The sequence below is a fragment of the Hypanus sabinus genome, chromosome 9 (assembly GCF_030144855.1).
Source record: "Hypanus sabinus isolate sHypSab1 chromosome 9, sHypSab1.hap1, whole genome shotgun sequence".
NCBI lineage: Eukaryota > Metazoa > Chordata > Chondrichthyes > Myliobatiformes > Dasyatidae > Hypanus > Hypanus sabinus.
This window is the reverse complement of record NC_082714.1, coordinates 50,815,978-50,838,076: the sequence shown is the minus strand read 5'-3', so window position 1 is coordinate 50,838,076 and position 22,099 is coordinate 50,815,978. Positions and strand designations below refer to the sequence as shown.

Genomic DNA, 22,099 nt, shown 5'->3' with positions numbered 1-22,099 from the left:
TTTTTCTATGCATTTATTGAATTACCTCTCCTGCACCACACCTGCAGACAAAATGTACCAGATTCCAATCAAATGCTAGATAAAAAAAAACTTGTTAAATCTAACTTTCCCTTGCTTTTATTCCTATGATCTTTGGTCTTCACTTCTTCCTCCAACAGGAGCAAATATCCCATCAGTCTCTCAGTCCAGACACCTCATCTTTTCATTAACTTTTATCAAAGCACCTGTCAGCCTTCCTTTGAAACAAAACAGTCCCAGCTTTGCTAATCCATTCTTAGAAATGTAATCCCTCTTCCAAGGAACAATTTTCATAATGTCTTCCCATTTTTCCAAGGAAAGCGCTGACTAGAATTGAACACAGTGTTTTATAAAGATTCAGCACAACTTCCTTGCTTTTATACTGTGCCTGGACTGGTACATGCCTTGTTAGTCTCTTTCCAATCTGCCCTGCTAGTTTCAATGACACGTTCATCTATAGCCCCAGGTCTCTTTGTTCCCGTAAATCTTTGAGAAAATTGTCTTTTATTTTACATTGCCAGTCTTCAATTTCCTTACCAAAGTGCAAAACCTCAGATTTCTTTACATTAAATGTCCTTGGCTCTACATTTGCCCATTCTTCAGCTTGTTGCAATCTGTCACCTCACAGCTCACAAAACTGTCAATCTTTGTGACTGACACCCTAAGCCCAGGTTACTAGCAAAGATCAAAAATGAAAATCATTGGTCCTGACAATGATCCCTGAGGAATGTCAGAATCCCTCCTTTCTAGTCTGAAAACAATCTACAGTGACCTTTGGTTCTTTGTACTTCAACAGAATTGTATTCATGCAATAATATCCCATTTATGTCCTGTCCTTCACTATCCTGGTTTGTTTGTTATGTGCCGTGTCATATAACATGGGTGATATTGGTCTTTCCATGACCATGATTGTTCTTGGCAAATTCTTCTACACAAGTGGTTTGCCATTGCCTTCTGGGCAGTGTCAATACTCTTCGGAGATTGTCTGCCTGGCATCAGTGGTTGCATAACCAGGATTTGTGATATGCACCAGCTGCTCATACGACCTACTCCCATGGCTTTACGTGACCCTGATCGGAGCGGTGGGAGGGGGGAAGATAAGCAGGTGCTACACCTTGACCAAGGGTGACCTGCAGGCTAGTGGAGGGAAGGAGACCCTTACACCTGCTTTGGTAAAGACGCACCCCCACCTCCACCCTGGTGTCTACTATTTAATTATCTAAATCCAAGTGCATCACTTCAAAGACATAACTCTCATAATCTTTCTCTGTTAACCTTATCAAATAATTCTATCAAGCTGGTTAAAATGAATTAACCATTAACAAATTCTGTGCGGGTTTGTCTTAATTAACTTTTTTCCCAGGTGAAATATTGTGTCCCACATCAATGTTTTCAAAAGTTTTCCCATCATCAAGGTTAAACCTTGTATGCTGAACATATCATTATTTTATCGAACAAGAGAATGACAATTTCAACCCTTCTTACATCACAGATTATGGAAAAACACTGGAAGAGTATGTTCAGTGCCCTTGTGATTTCCTCCCATATTTCCCTAAAGGATGCACCCCATCTGGTCATGGTGACTTACCTACTTAGAGTTCAGCCAACTTTTCTATTACCTCCCATGCTTTCAGTTTTTAATGCATCTCCTTTTTAGTGCATCTATGATCTCCTTTCTATTATTTCAGTAGCAATATCCCTTGTGAAAACATTCAACATCTTAACTCTGTCCTCAGCTTCTGTGTGGAAGTTCCTCTTTTTGACCTCAATGGGCTCAAGTTCTTCATTCCTCCCTTTCATATTAATTTGTACACAGAACACTTCTGGATTTTTGTTATTGTTACCTGCTAATATTATCTCAAAAGGTTCCTTTATCTCTCTTATCATTTTCACCATCCCTCTGATAATTTTTTGCAATTATTCTGGTTTCTGCTGATACTTACAACCCAACATTTGTCATCAATTTGTTAAATGGGCGGTACAGTAGCATAGTTGTTAGAGCAACTCTTTACAGTACCAGCAACCAGGGTTCAATTCCCATCGCAGTCTGTATCGAGTTTGTACATTCTCCCCGTGACTGCGTGGGTTTCCTCAGGGTGCTCCGGTTTCCTTCCACAGTCCAACGACAGACTGGCTGGTAGGTTAATTGGTTATTGCAAATTGTCCTGTGATTCGGCTGCAGTTAAATCGTGGGTTTCTGGGCGGTGTGACTCATAGGACTGGAAGGGCCTATTCTGTACCCAAAGCTCCCTTTTGCTGTGTCTCTCTGCATCTCTTTAGTCACTGGGGATATTGACGGTGCTCCTCGTGGTAACATGCCTGGATTGCATATAAACTTAAAGACAGCTCAGAGTTCTGCTACGATTTTGGTTCCAGTTACTGGGGACAGACATTGAAATTGGTTTTCCTCCAGTTAGTCATTTTTACCCTAGATTCATCCTCTAATCACGCAGCTAATTAAATGTGCAATAAAGAAACCCAGCTGTCTGAAATCAGCAAAGACATCACAAAGCAGCAGTGAATCTGATTGAATCCACTGTACTATAGGATTCACTCAGTTATTCACCAAATTCATCTCTTGCACCATTCAATTTTAAAGATATTACAATATCCATTGCATGTATTATTAACATGTTTTTGTATATAATCAGAAAATGTTGACCAGCAAGGTTAAAAGATAACATTTTGGGTCAATATCTTTTCAATAGAATCCATTCCCTTTTGGGGTTTATTTATCTTTTCCCATAACTAGCTGGAAATTGTTCCCAGTAGCATCGTCTACTGCAACCTTTGTTTTATGGCCTTTGTATAAACCGTCAATATGAATACAGACACAGAGTAATTAAAAAGTATTCAGGAGGCGTCAGTTCTGTAGCAGTCGCAGCTGGGAGCAAGTCACGTGTAACGGTAAAACTCCTTTAAATCCACGGGGAGAACACCACACACACACACAGAGTTGATGGTCTAACAGCGGGAGGGAGGGGGAACATGAATTCTGTCCTGATCGCAATAGCTGTACTAAGTTGCGTTTCAGCAAATGAGCGAACGATCAACGATATTATTTCCACACTGGAGAAGGCAGTTCTCTTCTTTGAAACCAACCATGATCGATTTAATTTGGACGGAGTGTCAGGGTACAGTATATTACAAGGTAAGTCGTATGACGCGTCCTGGCTTCACCTAGTGCATGAGAGGCTGCAGGGACCGAGACCCCGTGAGGTCCTCCCGTTGAGTCGGCGACGGTGATGAGAGAGGAAAGCCCCAGCTGTTACCACCTTGAACAGGACATCTGCTGATGTTAGGAAGAAAGAAAAATGTTCTAAGCCATTTAGTTTGTAAGGATGTTGAAGGATGATCTTAGTTTTAAGATCATTGCATTCGTTTTTACAAAAGTTTAACTCGGGGAAAATATCTAGTATGGAAGAAGAAAGCAAAAACTGCTTTCTGAATAAGAAATTGTGCAGTTGCTGGAAATCCAGAGCCACACTCACACAAAATGTTGGCAGAAGTCAGCAGCTGAGGCAGCATCTATGGAGAGGAAGAAAGAGTCGAGCCGAGACCCTTCATCACTAATCGATAGGAGGGGGGAAGATGCCAGAAGAAGTTGGAGGGGTGTGGGGGCGAGGAAGGAATACAAGCCAGAAGGTGATTGGCGAATCCAGGTGGATGGGGGAGGGGAAATGAAGGAGCTGGGAGGTGATTGGTGAAGCTGAGTGGATGGGGATGGGGAATGAAGGAGCTGGGAGGTGATTGGTGAAGCTGGGTGGATGGGGAGGGGGAATGAAGGAGCTGGGAGATGATTGGTGAAGCTGGGTGGATGGGGATGGGGAATGAAGGAGCTGGGAGATGATTGGTGAAGCTCGGTGGATGGGGATGGGGGAATGAAAGAGCTGGGAGATGATTGGTGAAGCTGGGTGGATGGGGAGGGGGAATGAAGGAGCTGGGAGATGATTGGTGAAGCTGGGTGGATGGGGGAGGGGGAATGAAGGAGCTGGGAGATGATTGGTGAAGTGGGTGGATGGGGAGGGGAAATGAAGGAGCTGGGAGATGATTGGTGAAGCTGGGTGGATGGGGAGGGGGAAATGAAGGAGCTGGGAGATGATTTGTGAAGCTGGGTGGATGGGGGAAGGGGAATGAAGGAGCTGGGAGATGATTGGTGAAGCTGGGTGGATGGGGGAGGGGGAATGAAGGAGCTGGGAGATGATTGGTGAAGCTGGGTGGATGGGGAGGGGAAATGAAGGAGCTGGGAGATGATTGGTGAAGCTGGGTGGATGGGGGAGGGGGAATGAAGGAGCTGGGAGATGATTGGTGAAGCTGGGTGGATGGGGGAGGGGGAATGAAGGAGCTGGGAGATGATTGGTGAAGCTGGGTGGATGGGGGAGGGGGAATGAAGGAGCTGGGAGATGATTGGTGAAGCTGGGTGGATGGGGGAGGGGGAATGAAGGAGCTGGGAGATGATTGGTGAAGCTGGGTGGATGGGGAGGGGAAATGAAGGAGCTGGGAGATGATTGGTGAAGCTGGGTGGATGGGGAGGGGGAATGAAGGAGCTGGGAGATGATTGGTGAAGTGGGTGGATGGGGAGGGGAAATGAAGGAGCTGGGAGATGATTGGTGAAGCTGGGTGGATGGGGAGGGGGAAATGAAGGAGCTGGGAGATGATTTGTGAAGCTGGGTGGATGGGGGAAGGGGAATGAAGGAGCTGGGAGATGATTGGTGAAGCTGGGTGGATGGGGGAGGGGGAATGAAGGAGCTGGGAGATGATTGGTGAAGCTGGGTGGATGGGGAGGGGAAATGAAGGAGCTGGGAGATGATTGGTGAAGCTGGGTGGATGGGGGAGGGGGAATGAAGGAGCTGGGAGATGATTGGTGAAGCTGGGTGGATGGGGGAGGGGGAATGAAGGAGCTGGGAGATGATTGGTGAAGCTGGGTGGATGGGGGAGGGGGAATGAAGGAGCTGGGAGATGATTGGTGAAGCTGGGTGGATGGGGGAGGGGGAATGAAGGAGCTGGGAGATGATTGGTGAAGCTGGGTGGATGGGGGAGGGGGAATGAAGGAGCTGGGAGATGATTGGTGAAGCTGGGTGGATGGGGGAGGGGGAATGAAGGAGCTGGGAGATGATTGGTGAAGCTGGGTGGATGGGGGAGGGGGAATGAAGGAGCTGGGAGATGATTGGTGAAGCTGGGTGGATGGGGGAGGGGGAATGAAGGAGCTGGGAGATGATTGGTGAAGTGGGTGGATGGGGAGGGGAAATGAAGGAGCTGGGAGATGATTGGTGAAGCTGGGTGGATGGGGAGGGGGAAATGAAGGAGCTGGGAGATGATTTGTGAAGCTGGGTGGATGGGGGAAGGGGAATGAAGGAGCTGGGAGATGATTGGTGAAGCTGGGTGGATGGGGGAGGGGGAATGAAGGAGCTGGGAGATGATTGGTGAAGCTGGGTGGATGGGGAGGGGAAATGAAGGAGCTGGGAGATGATTGGTGAAGCTGGGTGGATGGGGGAGGGGGAATGAAGGAGCTGGGAGATGATTGGTGAAGCTGGGTGGATGGGGGAGGGGGAATGAAGGAGCTGGGAGATGATTGGTGAAGCTGGGTGGATGGGGGAGGGGGAATGAAGGAGCTGGGAGATGATTGGTGAAGCTGGGTGGATGGGGGAGGGGGAATGAAGGAGCTGGGAGATGATTGGTGAAGCTGGGTGGATGGGGAGGGGAAATGAAGGAGCTGGGAGATGATTGGTGAAGCTGGGTGGATGGGGGAGGGGGAATGAAGGAGCTGGGAGATGATTGGTGAAGCTGGGTGGATGGGGGAGGGGGAATGAAGGAGCTGGGAGATGATTGGTGAAGCTGGGTGGATGGGGGAGGGGGAATGAAGGAGCTGGGAGATGATTGGTGAAGCTGGGTGGATGGGGGAAGGGGAATGAAGGAGCTGGGAGATGATTGGTGAAGCTGGGTGGATGGGGGAGGGGGAATGAAGGAGCTGGGAGATGATTGGTGAAGCTGGGTGGATGGGGAGGGGAAATGAAGGAGCTGGGAGATGATTAGCGAAGCTGGGTGAGTGGGAAGGTAAAAAGGCTGGAGAAGAAGGAATCTAATAGGAGCAGAGAGGCAAGTTTGGGAGAATGGGAAAGGACAAGGGGCACCAAGGACAAGTGACTAGGTAGATGAGGAGAAGAGGTAGGAGGAGGGTCAGAGAGGGGGTTTGAAGAAAAGGGAAGGGAGATGTGGAAAAATTACTGGAAGTTGGAGAAATTGATGTTCATGCCATCAGGTTGGACGCTATCTAGATGGAATGAGATGTTGCTCCTCAACTCGAGAGTGACCTCATAGTGACTGATATCTTCTATAAACCTACCGATTCCCATGACTGCCTGTACCGCTTCTCATGCCATCTCCTGTAAAAATGCTATTCCCTTTTCTCAGTTCCTTTGTCTCTGTTCCAGGATGAGGCTTTCCTTTCCGGGACGTCAAAGGTGTTCTCCTTCTTCAAAGAACGGGGTTTCCCTTCCTCCACCGTTGATACAGCCCTTGCCCACATCCCCTCCATTTCCCTGACATCCACGCTCACCCCATCTTCTCACTGCCTTAACAGGGATAGAATTTATATTGTCCTCACCTACCACACAATAACTCTTCACATCCAACACATAATTCTCCACAAATTTCGCCATCATCAATGGGACCCTACCATCAAACACATCTTTACCTGCACCCCCCGCCCCACTCTTAGTTATCCATGGGTTCACTCCATCTGTGATTCACTTGTCCATTTGTCCTCCCTAATAATAATCCCTCCTGGCACTTACCTTTGCAGGTGGAAGTAGTGCTACACCTGCCCATTCACCTTCTCCCTCGCCGCCATTCAGAGGCTCAAACTGCCCTTCCAGGTGAGACAACACTTCACAAGTGAATTTGTTGGGCTTGTCTTCTGTATCTGGTGCTACCAATGTGGGTTCCTCACACTGGGAGGGCCACTTTTCCGAACTTCTCCGCTCTATCTACTGAAAGTGGAATTTCCCAGTAGCCAGCCATTTTAATTCTAGTTCCCATTCCCATTTGGACGTGTTGGTCCACGGCTTCCTCTTCTGCCATGATCAGGCTTCTGTCAGGTTGCAGGAGCCATCTAGGAATACGTAGCTTCCAACCTGATGGCATGAACATTGATTTCTCCAATTTCCTGTAATTTTTATTCTCTTCCCCTTCCCTCTTTTTTCCAATTCCCCACCCTGGTCCCATCTAACCTCCACACCTGCCTATCACCTCCCTCTTGTGTTCCTCCTTCTCTTTCTCCCAAGGTCCACTCTCCTCTCCTATCAGATGTCTTCTTCTCCAGCCCTTTACCTTTTCCATCTATTACCTTGCAGTTCCATATTTTATCCCCCCCCTCCCTCATCCACCTGGCTTCACCTTCTGGCTTGTAACCCACCCCCACCTCGTTATTCTGGCATCCTTCCCCTTCTTTTCCAGTCCTGATGCAGGGTCTCAGCCTGAAATGTCGATTGATTACTCTTCTCCATAGATGATGCCTGACTGCCAAATTCCTCCAGCGTTCATGTATGTTGTTTGGAATTAAAGATGCATCTAGTAAGTAAGGACTGCTCTGAAGGCTACTCATAAGCATGGAGCTTTTATAATGGGGGGGGGCAAATTGTGATGCATATATAAAATCCAGATTAAAGCAATAAATAAAAGTACTTAAATGAATAGTTGTAAATGACTGATTTCTAGTGAACAAAGATGTCAGTGTTATTCCTGTGGTTATACATGACAGAAGATTTTAGCCCTCAGGATTTTATATTGGTTGCACCTCTTGCGGGAAGTGTTACAGAATTTGAATATGATTTGTGCTGTTTTGTTCATACAGCTCTGCTGGAAGATACGTTGAAGAGATGGTCTCTGTCAGAACCCGAAACTGACTCTCTGTATACAAGGGTGGAGGATCTTGTGATAAAAGTGGGCTTCATGGTAGAGATGGCTATCAAAGAAGTAAAATTACATCAGCCTGCATATTTCGATGGTAAACGTTAATGTTATGAGTAATCTAAATGTAATTTCCTTCCACTTTTCAAGTCTGATTTGCAATTTGCACCATGGCCTTTACAAAAAACATCAAGAACATGATGAAACCTTACTCTTTACTTGGCATGTTTTCAACAATTGATGGTACATTGCTGTGAGAAATACCTGTAATATAAATATTGTCAAAGGTTAAACTAAAACAGAAGATACTGACCTCAACAGCAGGCAGCAATGGTGGGATGAGGTCAAGAGATGGAGTTAATATTTTAGGTAATTGATAATGATACTTCAGATTTAAAATAACAATAACTACACTATAAGAAAGATTTAATTGATTTTTGTCATGAATGCAAAATATTTACTCCATAATAGTGAGTTGCTATATATTGTACCTGTGTTTGTGTTCATTGTTTACGTTGCTCTGAAGTTTATTTTCCCATTGCAATTATTGATGTTGTTAACCTTGGATAGCATTTAAAGAATAGCAACATGTAGCTGGAATATGACAGAAAGAGCAGGTGTAGAAAAATGTTCGGCAGTCTGCAAATACTTTGAAAATATGCATAAAGTTCTCCCATAAACAGCTCAACAATATCCGTTTCACACATGATGCCTTCTGCACAAAGGAGTTAAATCCAAGCTCTCTGTGTAGTTTCCCCCTTTTTAAATTTTGTGTCTGTGTTCTCTGCTTCTAATATGGTTCTTTTTGGTGACAGAATTAAAGAATTCAATCTCTTAGCACCCATGAGAATGTCTAGCAGATTGCATTAACTGTGCCCATAACGCAGGAAAACATTATGTAATTTTAAACTGAAGAGAGATATCTGAATACTCATTACAGGGAGATCTGAAGAACTTATCAGAGGAGTAAAGGACTGTGGAAGCATAGGGAAGGAATTCTTGAACATATGGCCTAGGTGGTTGAAGATATGACGTCAGTAGTGGTGCAGTTGTGGGTGGCCGGGTGGATCACCCACATGGTACAACATTGCACATAATACACAAACAAATTGGTCCAATTAAATTTATAGATATGCAAAAGGGTGTCATTGGCAGGGAACAGATCTCTAAGGGCAGTATGAGAGAGGTGTTAAATAAAGACAGAAGGTATTGAGCTAGAAGGGATAATTAAAGATCAAGTTGGGGTGGGGTGTTTAAATGTTTTGGCATGAGCTGAAGATCAGAGGGTAGTGGTTGAGGATTATTTATATCAGTGACCCATTCCTCTCTTTTAACTGGCAAGTAAAATAATTTCCTTGTGCACAACAGCAGTAGTGGTATGGAAATGTCTTCTCTTCAGAAGCCTCACTTATTACAGTGATTCTGGTTTTCTTGTTCCTGAAGGGCACCTGTTGGTCTGATTGTGGTAGAATGAATGTGGTGTGCATGGCTGTGGGCTGATCTTGTAAGTAACAACAGATGTAAGAGTTTGTGGGGCAAAGGCAACTTTGGCAGGGTTTGCAAGATGTTACTTCCTCCAAAGCAACAACCAATAGAACCGTAGAACATTACAGCACAGAAACAGGCCCTTTCCCTTTGGCCCTTCTTGGCTGTGCCGAACCATTTTTCTGCCTAGTCCCACTGACCTGCACCTGGACCATATCCCTCCATACACCTCCAAACATGTACCTGTCCAAGTTTTTCTTAAATGTTAAAAGTGAGCCCGCATTTACCACTTCATCTGGCAGCTCATTCCACACTCCCACCACTCTCTGTGTGAAGAAGCCCCCCCCCCCCCAATGTTCCCTTTAAACTTTTCCCCCTTCACCCTTAACCCATGTCCTCTGGTTTTTTTTTCTTCCCTGGCCTCAGTGGAAAAAGCCTGCTTGCATTCACTCTATCTATACCCATCATCATTTTATATACCTCTATCAAATCTCCCCTCATTCTTCTACACTCCAGGGAATAAAGTCCTAACCTATTCAACCTTTCTCTGTAACTCAGTTTCTCAAGTCCCGGCAACATCCTTGTAAACCTTCGCTGCACTCTTTCAACCTTTTTAATATCCTTCCTGTAATTCGGTGACCAAAACTGCACACAATACTCCAAATTCGGCCTCACCAATGCCTTATACAACCTCACCATAACATTCCAACTCTTATGCTCAATACTTTGATTTATAAAGGCCAATGTACCAAAAGCCCTCTTTACTACCCTATCTACCTGTGACGCCACTTTTAGAGAATTATGTATCTGTACTCCCAGATCCCTCTGTTCTACTGCACTCCTCAGTGTCCTACCATTTACCTTGTATGTTCTACCTTGGTTTTTCCTTCCAAAGTGCAATACCTCACACTTGTCTGTATTAAACTCCGTCTGCCATTTTTTAGCGCATTTTTCCAGCTGGCCCCAATCCCTCTGCAAGCTTTGAAAACCTTCCTCACTGTCCACTACACCTCCAATCTTTGTATCATCAGCAAATTTGCTGATTCAATTTACCACATTATCATCCAGATCCAATAGCATGATCCCTATCAAATGAACTCATTGCTTTTTATGCCTGCTTTGAAAGGGAGAACACAACTACAGCTGTGAAGATCCCTTCTGAACCTGGTGACCCTGTGATCTCCATCACATAGGCCGATGTTAGGCTATATTTAAAGAGGGTGAACTCTTTCGCAAGGCGGAAGGTCCTGATGCATACCTGGTAAGGCTCTGAAAACCTGTGGCAATCAACTGACAGGTGTATTCAAGGACATTTTCAACCTCTCACTGCTACAGGCAAAACTTCACACTTGCTTCAAAAAGGCAACAATTATACCAGTGCCTAAGAAGAATAATGTGGGCTGCCTTAATGACTATCGTCTGGTGGCACTTACGTCGACAGTGATGAAACGCTTTGAGAGGTTGGTCATGACTAGGTTTAACTCCTGCTTCAGCAAAGACCTGGACCCATTGCAATTTGCCTATTGCCACAATAGGTCAACAGCAGATGCAATCTCAATGACCCTTCACATGGCCTTAGACCTCCTGGACAACACAAACACCCGTGTCAAGGTGCTGTTCATCGACTAAGCTCAGCATTTAACACCATAATTCCCACAGTCATGATTGACAAGTTACAGAACCTGGGCCTCTGTACCTCACACTGTAATTGGATCCGCGACTTCCTAATTGGAAGACCACAAACTGTGCAGATTGGTGATAACATATCCTCCTCGCTGATGATCAACACTGGCTCACCTCAGAGGTGTGTGCTCAGCCCACAGCACTACTTTCTCTATACCCATGACTGTGCGGCTAGGAATAGCTCAAATACCATCTATAAACTTGCTGATGGTGCAACTATTGTTGGTAGAATCTCAGATGGAAATGAGAGAGCGTACAGGAGTGAGATATACCAACTAGTGGAGTAGTGTCACAGCCACAACCTGGCACTCAACATCAGTAAGATGAAAGAGCTGATTGTGGATTTCAGGAAGGATAAGACAAAGGAACACATACCAATCCTCATAGAGGGATCAGAAGTGGAGAGAGTGAGCAGTTTCAAGTTCCTGAGTGTCAAGGTATCTAAGAATCTAACCTGGTCCCAACAGACTGATGCAGCTATAAAAAAGGCAAATCAGTGACTATACTTCATTAGGAGTTTGAAGAGATTTGGTGTGTCAACAAATATACATCTTCTGTAGATGTACCATGGGGAGCATTCTGACAGGCTGCATCACTGCCATTGCACAGGACTGAAAGAAGCTGCAGAGGGTCATAAATTCAGTCGGCTCCACCCTGGGTACTAGGCTATGAAGTATCCAGGACATCTTCAAGGAGTGGTGTCTCAGAAAGGCAGCGTCCATTATTAAGGACTTCCAGCACCCAGAGCGTGCCCTTTTCTCACTGTTACCGTCAGGTAGGAGGTACAGAAGCCTGAAGGCACACACTCAGCAATTCTTCCCCTCTGCCCTCTGATCCCTAAATGGACATTGAACCCGTGAACACTAGCTCACGTTTTAAATATATATGTCATTTCTGTTTTTCACAACTTTCAATCTATTCACACTATAATCAATTATAAAAATTAATTTATTATATTTTCTTCTATATTATACATTGCATTGAACTGCTGCTGTTAACAAATTTCATGACACATGCCGGTGATAATAAACCTGATTCTGGTTCAATCCCACTATCTAAATCACTGCCAAACAATGTGATATGTAGCGGTCCCAATACTGAGCCCTGAGGAACACCACAGGTCACTGGCAGTCAACCAGAAAAGGCTCCCTTAATTCCCACTCTCTGCCTCCTGTCTGTCAGCCATTTCTCTATCCAAGCCTGTAATGCCATAGGATTTCATCTTGTTAAGCAGCCTGATGTGATCCAATATGGCACCTACTGTTGTTGGACTCTTTGCATGAATGTGCACAACAAAGCCAGAATCAAGTGTCTGAAATGGCTGCAACACCTTCGTTCAATGTACTGATATGTGCTGTAAGTTCACTAATCTTAACCATTAATATTCCTAGTATTAAAATTCACATACTTAAACTTGTCTGTTCCATTGTGTCTATTATCCGGGCCCTGCCTGTTCTTTCTGGTCATATCATCTACGTGCCTCTCATTCACTCCACTTTTGGATCACTATTCCGGTATCCTTTAGCACAATTGAATGATACTATTGTATCAGGGGATCTAAGGGTTTGTTGCAAAATAATGCTTTTTATTTTGAATGTTGCTGATAGTTTTGGATTAATATTGAGGAAATGTATTTCTTCATCTAGCCTTTGAACCATTACTACAAATTAATTTCTGGACTTTCAGACCTGAATGGACTCAGACAGACAGTAAATTGGTCTATCCTAAATGGAGGGTTAAAGAATGTTTTGAGGAGGAAGACAGTGACACCTGCATATTTCAAATATTAGGTACCGGGTATGTCTTGCTTTTGATTTTATAAATGGTCTATCATTTATAACTATAATACGTCACTTATCATTGATAAAGCAACTTTTACAATTCCATTACACCTTACTATATCAAAATACCTAACATCGGTAGTAGGTAAATTATTGGAAGGAGTACCAAGAGATAGGATCTACAAGTATTTAGATAGACAGGGACTTATTAGGGAGAGTCAACACGGCTTTGTGTGTGGTAGGTCATGTTTAACAAATCTGTTAAGAGTTTTTCGAGGAGGTTACAAGGAAAGTGGATGAGGGGAAGGCAGTGGATGTTATCTACATGGACTTCAGTAAGGCCTTTGACAAGGTCCCACATGGGAGGTTAGTTAGGAAGATTCAATCACTAGGTATACATGGTGAAGTAGTAAATTGGGCTAGACATTGGCTCAATGGGGGAAGCCAGAGAGTGGTAGTGGAGGATTGCTTCTCTGAGTGGAGGCCTGTGACTAGTGGTGTGCCACAGGGATCAGTGCTGGGTCCATTGTTATTTGTCATCTGTATCAATGATCTGGATGATAATGTGGTAAATTGGATCAGCAAATTTGCTGATGATACAAAGATTAGAGGTGTAGTGGACAGTGAGGAAGGTTTTCAAAGCTTGCAGGGGGATTAGGACCAGCTGGAAAAAATGGGCTAAAAAATGGCAGATGGAGTTTAATACAGACAGGTGTGAGGTATTGCACTTTGGAAGAAAAAACCAAGGTAGAATATATAAAGTAAATGGTAGGGCACTGAGGAGTGCAGTAGAACAGAGGGATCTGGGAATACAGATACAAAATTCCTTAAAAGTGGTGTCACAGGTAGATAGGGTAGTAAAGAGAGCTTTTGGTACATTGTCCTTTATAAATCGAAGTATTGAGTACCAGAGTTGGAATGTTATGTATATGGTTGCATAAGGCATTGGTGAGGCCGAATTTGGAGTATTGTGTGCAGTTTTGGTCACCGAATTACAGGAAGGATATTAATAAGGTTGAAAGTGTGCAGAGAAGGTTTACAAGGATGTTGCCAGGACTTGAGAAACTGAGTTACAGAGAAAGGTTGAATAGGTTAGGACTTTATTCCCTGGAGTGTAGAAGAATGAGGGGAGATTTGATAGAGGTATATAAAATGATGATGGGTATAGATAGAATGAATGCAAGCAGGCTTTTTCCACTGAGGTTATGGGAGAAAAAAACCAGAGGACATGGGTTAAGGGTGAAAAGGGAAAAGTTTAAAGGGAACATTAGGGGTGGGGCTTCTTCACACAGAGAGTGGTGGGAGTGTGGAATGAGCTGCCAGATGAAGTGGTAAATGTGTGCTTACTTTTAATATTGAAGAAAAACTTGGACGGGCACATGGATGAGAGGTGTATGGAGGGATATGGTCCAGGTGCAAGTCACTGGGACTAGGCAGAAAAATGGTTCGGCACAGCCAAGAAGGGCCAAAAGGCCTCTTTCTGTGCTGTAATGTTTTATGGTTCTTAACTATTCTTTTAACATCAAACTAATACTTAGTTTTAAAAAGAAATATTATGTTCCCAGAGGCTGGAAAATGAATATGCAATACATTATTCCATTAATCAGGATTCAAGTGTTTAATTACAATTTAATAACTGCAGCCTAATATTATGAACATTTTAAATGAGGAATCAGTTGCAATTTTAACTTGATGATTTAATTATGATTGACCAGATTCGATTTGAATTTTCATTTCGCTGTTTCTGTCAAAAATGATAAGTTCAAATGTTTGTATCATTGGAGTGAATAAGTTTAATTTGCTTTTGGTGAGATTTGCAAAGCAAACTCTTTACTCTCTTTTGATAGTTCTGCTCTTATTTACCATTCTTAATTTAGATGGCTACATTTATGAGATCAATTAAACATGGAAAATGGGAGTTTAAAAAACAGCAAATGTTAGAAATCTGAAATAAAAGCTGGTAAAACAGTAACATCTGTAGAAGGAGAATCAGCCAACATTTTATGTCTATGACCTTCATCAGAAACTGAAAGCATTCACTGTTTGAGACTTTTGTGGCATTTAATGTGATTAATGGCTGATCATATTCTATTTCCCTTTAATTAATCCCTTGGCCCTGAGTTAGGAACTATTACTGGTACTCATTTTTGCTGTTTTGCCAGTTGTCCTAGCTCCAATACTATCCGCAATTTCCTTTTCTATCCATAAATTTTTTTTTGCCATTCAGGAATGAACAATTGTTTTTGTCCATGCTCTCCATAAACACTTGACATTGTTGATCAACTATCAACAACATGAGTACCAATCCCTGGTTGATCTTGGACAACTCTTGTTTGATGCCATAATAGTTTTCTTTATGTAGATTCAGGATCCTAGTCACTGAATCAACTACGTTGCCCTCTATTTTAATAAAGGATTCTATAATATTATGGTCACTTCTCCTATGGGCCTCTCACAGCAAGACTGCGGAGTAATCCTGTTTCATTCCACGTGAAACATGATCCATAACCAGAGGTTATATTTCATTGAGATTTGGTATGCCACTTAGCAAATTTGTGCAGTGGACCATGGAAATCTTTCTGACTGGTTGCATTATCATCTGGTATGAAGGGCCCACTGCCCAGGACTGGAAGAAGCTGCAGAGGGTTGTAAACTCAACCAGCTCCATCACGTGCATGTGAGCCTCCCCACTGGTGAGGACATCAAAAAGGCGATGCCTCAAAAAGGCATCCTTTGTTCAGAAACCCCAGGACGTGCCCTCTTCTCATTGCTACCACCAGAAAGGAGGTACAAGAGCCTGAACACATACACTCAACATTTTAGGAACAGCTTCTTCCCCTCCACCATCAGATTTCTCAACAGAAGATGAACCCATGAACACACCCTCATTATTTTTGTTTTCTTTCTACACTACTTATTTATTTTTATATTTTGTAATTTATAGTATTTTTATCTACTGGACTGTAGTGTTGCCACAAAACAACAAATTTCAATGATAATAAATCTGATTCAGATTCCCATACATAATAGTTAATCTCCTGAGGTTTGCCCTTAGTTGATTTATTGATGTTTTGGATCACAAAACTGACCTGTACACAATCCATGAATTCTTGTTAGTAATTTGGTTAGGTCAATTTGTGTGTCTATTAAACTCATCTATTGTTACTGTTTCATCTTTTAGTTCTCTAATTTCCTGTTTAATGTCAACTCCCCAACATCACTGATTACTATAACTATTCCCAATAGGTATTTTTGACCTTTGTTATTTCATGGAACTGCCCATGCTGAACTCATTTAATCTTTGCATCCTTCCTTCCTATTGCAATAATCTTTTTAACCAGCAGTGCTATCCCTCCTTGTCCTTCTTGCCTGTTCTTCCCAAATACTGAACTCCCCTGATTGTTCAGTTCCTATTCTTGGAGCCCCACTGCCCTCTCTCAGTATTTCCAATTATATCCTATTTATTTACATCAATCTGCATAATTAACTTATCGACTTATTGAAGAATCTTTTCAAGGGCAATTCCTATGTCTTCATCACTGAATGGACTGGGACTGCACTGTGGTGTTTTGCCACAGAATAAGAAAGCTCGGAGATGGTAAGGATATGCCTGAAAATAGTTAAAAGGTATCCCTTCCATTGACTGGTTTCTGTAATGTGTGAACTTCACAGGCCCAAATGATACGGAAGTCACACTCATTTTGTGTGAATAGGAATACCAAGTGATCCTTTGCAGAGTTCCATTTAAATGAAGAACACCCCAGGACATTACACAGGCACACAATTGGAAATTGCTGATAGAGATTTATTAGAAGGAAGTCAATGAGTCTGAGGAAGACATCTAAAAACAGTTTTTAATATAATTTCAAATGAACTGATAATGTCATAATCTACTAAAACAAATCATCTAAATATGTTTATTCTTTAAAATCTAGGAAGGATTATAAAGTGCCTTGCCTGGATACAACCATGTGTAAGAAGCTGATGACAACACTATATTGCCCAGATTACTCCCTGTCACACCAACTGCTGTACTTTATTTTTGCTGAGATAGTAAGTAAAATTACTGATTTATTCACAGCATGGATTCAAAAGTTGTCACTTTTATTATTGTAAAATCTTTGTTCCACTGTAAAAGTAACTATAGAGTTCAATGGCACAACAACAGGCCCTTTGGACCAATTCATCCACATTGATCAAGATGTCTATCTGAGGTAGTCTGGTATGCTTGCATTTGGTGTTTGGCATCTTTTAATCATTGTAAAACATTTAACCTTCTTTAGCACCCTGTCTACCTGTGTCACTCCTTTCAGGGAATTATGTCATTGTACCTCCAAGATCACTTTGTCCTACCACACAATCCATGGTCCTACTATTTACTGTGTAAATCCTGACTTAGTTAAATTCACCAAAATGCAAAATTTGCAGTTACCCAAGTCGAGTTTCACCTGTCATTTCCTCAGTTCATCTAGATCCTGTTGTAGTCTTAGACGATCTCCTTCACTGTCCAATAAGCCACCAACTTCTGGTGTCAGAGCTACAGTCTTGCTACATGTATTCTGGTAAAGCACATGGCAAAGTCCCTCTTGGGAGGCTAATCCAGAAGATCAAGATGCATGGTGTCCTTGGTGAATTGGTTGTTTGGATTCAGAACTGGTTTGTGCATAGAAGACAGAAGGTAGTGCTTGAAAGGACTTGTTTGAGCTGGAGGTCTGCAGTTAGTGGGTTTCCACAGGGATCTGTGCTGAGACCTCTGTTTGTGATGTATATAAATGACTTAGATGAAAATAGACGGATGATAAGTTTGTGGATGATACCAAGATTGATGGAGTTGTGGATAGTGTAGAAGACTGGCAAAGAATTCAGTACAATATAAATCAGTTGCAGATATGGGTAGAGAAATGGCAGATGGAGTTTTACCCAGATAAATGTGAGGTGTTGCACCTTGGTAGGGCAAATGCACCACGCAGACAAGGGCCGTCCCCTGGTCAAGTCCACCGCATTTCCCCTCTCAGCCGAGGCCCGCGTGGCCTTCAGCCGCATTAAAGGGGACATTGCCAAAGCAACGATGCATGCGGTGGACGAGACCATTCCCTTCCAAGTAGAGAGTGACGCCTCCGATTTCGCGCTTGCTGCTACCCTCAACCAGGCAGGCAGGCCAGTAGCATTCTTCTCTCGTACCCTTCAAGGCCCTGAAATTCGGCACTCCGCGGTGGAGAAAGAAGCCCAGGCCATAGTGGAGGCTGTTAGGCACTGGAGGCACTATCTCGCCGGCAAAAGGTTCACCTTGCTGACCGACCAGCGCTTGGTTGCATTCATGTTCAGCAACCAACAGCGGGGCAAAATCAAAAATGATAAAATTTTGAGGTGGAGAATAGAACTCTCCACCTACAATTATGACATCCTGTACTGGCCTGGAAGGCTCAATGAACCCCCTGATGCCCTATCCCGGGGAACATGTATCAGCGCGCAGCTCGACCGGCTATATGCTGTCCATGCAGATCTTTGCCACCTGGGGGTCACCCGACTTTACCATTTTGTGAAAGCCCAGAACCTGCCTTACTCCCTTGAGGAAATCAGGACAATGACCAGGGACTGTCAAGTCTGCGCTGAGTGCAAATTGCACTTCTACCATTCTGAAAAGGCACAACTTATCAAGGCCACCCGCCCCTTTGAGCAACTGAGTGTTGACTTTAAGGGCCCCCTTCCCTCCACTGACCACAATGTCTACTTTCTCAACATTATCGACGGGTACTCGCGGTTCCCCTTTGCCATCCCCTGCCCCGACACCACTGCCACGTCCATCATAAAAGCCCTGCGCCAGCTCTTCACTCTGTTCAGATATCCCTGCTATATCCACGGTGATAGAGGATCCTTGTTTATGAGTGACGAGCTGCGCCAGTACCTGCTGGCTAGGGGTATTGTTACTAGTAGGACCACGAGCTATAATCCCAGGGGAATGGACAGGTGGAGAGGGAGAATGCCACTGTGAGGAAGACCACACTCTTAGTCCTCAGGTCAAAGGGATTGCCAGTCTCTCGCTGGCAGGAGGTCCTCCCTAAGGCACTCCACTCCATCCACTCCCTGTTATGCACGTCCACCAATGCCACCCCTCATGAGCGAATCTTTTCTTTTCCCAGGAAATCGACCACTGGGACCACCCTACCGGCTTGGCTGACGTCCCTAGGGCCAGTGCTGCTCCGGAAACATGCAAGGAGCAATAAATACTCCTTGCTGGTCGAGAGGGTTCACCTACTTCATGCGAACCCCCAGTATGCCTACGTGGTCTTATCTGATGAGCGGGAGGACACGGTCTCCGTCCGCGACCTGGCGCCTGTAGGAGCACCAGACCCCTACCCTGAACACTCCACGGTGACTATGTACCCTGTACCCACCGAGGTGTATACCCACGAGACACCGTGCACACCAAGCCCTACACAGACTCCTCACGACACTCCCATACCCCGGGTGCCATGCACACGCATGAGGGGTTACTGATGCCTAATGGGCTGGCACCTCCGGTCAGGCTGGAACCAGCACAACCACCATCACCAGTGCAATCACCACCGGCACCGGTGCAATCACAGCCGGTGCTACGTAGATCACAGCAACAGACTCGACTGCCTGATAGACTTAACCTGTAAATATACTTGTAAGAAACTTCGCCCCATGGGGACTCTCTTTTAAAACAAAGGGGAGGTGAATGTGGTAAACTATGTATATCTGTCTGGACACGCCCCTCTGCTGACTGCTCCTGTGGCTCTTCCCACTGACCGTGGCTCCTCCCGCAGACCCTGGTATAAAGGCGATTGGAGGCACTGCTCCTCCCTCAGTCTCCGAGATGCCGTGCTCCCTTTTGCTGCTAATAAAAGCCTATCGTTCACCTCCCATCTCCGAGAGTTATTGATGGTGCATCAATTGTTAAGGGCAAGATCCTCAACAATGTTGCTGAGCAGAGAGATCTTGGGATTAAGGTTCATAGATCCTTGAAAATGGCTACACAGGTCGATAAGAAGGTTTATAGAATGCTTGTTTTTATTAGTCAAGGCATTGAGTTCAAAAGTCAGGAGGTTATGTTGCAACTTTATAAAACTCTTGTTAGGCCACATCTGGAGTATTGCGTACAGTTCTAGATGCTCCACTATAGGAAGGATGTTGAGGCTTTGGAGGGAGTGCAGACGAGGTTTACCAGGATGCTGCCTGGTTTACAGGGCATGTGCCATCACGAGAAGCTGGATAAGCTTGGGTTGTTTTCTGTGGAGTGACGGAGGCTGAGGGGAGATCTGATAGAGGTTTATAAGATTATGAGAGGCACAGACAGAGTAGTATCTGTTTCCCAGGGTTGAAATTTCTAATTCTAGAGGGCATGCACTGAAGGTGAGAGGGGGCAGGTTCAAAGGGGATATGAGGGGTATGCTTTTTACTGAAAAAGTCGTGGATGCCTGAAATGTGCCACTTGGTATGGTGCTAGAGTCAAATACATTAGAGGCTTTTAAGAGGCATTTGGATAGGCACATGGGTATAAGGAAGATGGAGGGATATGCTCATGGTGTAGGCAAGAGGGATTAGTGTTCGGGTGTTTTTGATTTGCTTTTTAGCTGGTTCGGTACAACATTGTGGCTGAATGGCCTGCTCCAGTTTTGTACTATTCTATATTAACATCATCATCCAAACTGTTAATTCCATCTTTCATTTATAAGGCATTGTTTATAGTTAATATTTTTGCTATGCTCTCTACTGACCCTTCTTTAGTATTTACTATGAACACTAAATTTATTCGTTATGCTGGGACTGTCAGTTCTGTGCCTTTTCCTGTAGACGTACTGTACTTCAAATACAGTTCTCAGAAAAGTCTGCATTGTAGTCAAAGCAATTGGTCTTCTCCAAGTCAAATTAAAAAAATAAGGAAGTGGTCCTTCTTTAAAAGTTGGTTGACAAGTCAACACCTTATTTCAGATTCACTGAAACAATGCATTTTGACCAGCCATTATCGTGTCCAAACTGGGACTTACTCTCAAAGACCCAGTGACCCATGAAAAGCTAAGTACATATTGAGATTCCCTATAATCAGTCCTTGTGCTTTTGCCTCCTGCCCCACCTGGTGTCTTCATCAGCCACCACAGAACCCAAGAGGTCAAGTGGGAACAAGTCAGTATGTGTATTGGAATATTGACATGTTAGCATCTTTACAGCTGAGACTGGAAGCCATTGCTTCTTAAGCTGAAGGTCGCAGATAATGGCAGTTTTTAGTCTCTACCCTTGTGCTGTATCTTGCAGTTCTCAATTTGCATTACTGAACTTATAGCAGTGAGTCTGGAATGCTTGGCCACAAACTGCGGTGGAGGCCAAGTCCATGGGTACATTTAAGGTGGAAGTTGATTGCTTCCTGATCGGTCAGGGCATCAAAGGCTATTATGGGGTTGAGTGGGATCCAAGATCAGCCATGATGGAATGGCGGAGCAGACTCAAAGGGCTGACTGGCTTAATTCTGCTGTTATATCTTAAGGTCTTATTGTTCTCAACCAGTAATGAGATGCTGAGAGCTCAGATGTGATAGGAATGTTGTGCTGTGGGTTCCACATGGGAACCCAACCTGAAGCTCTCCATCTAGCTGGTCTGGGCAGGTTGGCTGATGGTCAATAGTGCTGAAGTGGCAGTGGTAAACTCCCTATAATCCACTTCAAAGGGAAGCAGCTACTTTGTATTCGGAGTAGTTTATTCTCTGGGGTGACAATTTAATAAATAAATTGAGGTTGGATTATGAGGATGCCAGGATATTCCCAAGACCTGGAACACTGGTACCCAAAGCAACAGTCTGGACTTCTAGTATAACATAGTGGTTGCTGCTTTTATTGTAATAGCTCTCAGCCAATGGACCCTGCATAACGGTTGGGGGGCAGGAGTTGGCCACACATTTCATACAGAGAAAGAGAAGCTTTAGACACTACAAAGAGCTAAGTGCAAAGTTGGACCTGGACTCTCTTACGCTCTTTGATATTTCTCATGGGATTTTTGATGGGCCTGACAGGTATCTACTTTTTCCCAGTCTATGAAATCCAAAGCAGAGTTGGCATGTAACTTTCCCTCCAGGAAACTGCACGTATTACTATTTACCTCTGGTCTACCTGTCTGATGAAGATCCCATCTCTAAACTATTCTCAGTTCTTCCTGAAACACCAGAGTGTGCAAGTGAAAGTTGAAGTGAAGAGATGTTCTCTTCATTT

The 22,099-nt window shown here is 44.0% G+C and overlaps 1 protein-coding gene across 1 annotated transcript in view; it reads left to right on the top strand.

Annotated features, from left to right (window-relative positions):
• Positions 1 to 2,822: 2,822 nt before the first annotated feature.
• Positions 2,823 to 22,099, top strand: part of c9h16orf89 (chromosome 9 C16orf89 homolog) — a 30,441-nt gene continuing 11,164 nt past the window's right edge. The window contains exons 1-4 of the mRNA XM_059978677.1: positions 2,823 to 3,169; positions 7,871 to 8,023; positions 12,741 to 12,891; positions 16,811 to 16,928. Coding sequence (XP_059834660.1) covers positions 3,007 to 3,169; positions 7,871 to 8,023; positions 12,741 to 12,891; positions 16,811 to 16,928 — 585 coding nt within the window. The 5' untranslated portion in view covers positions 2,823 to 3,006. The remainder of the gene's footprint in view (positions 3,170 to 7,870; positions 8,024 to 12,740; positions 12,892 to 16,810; positions 16,929 to 22,099) is intronic.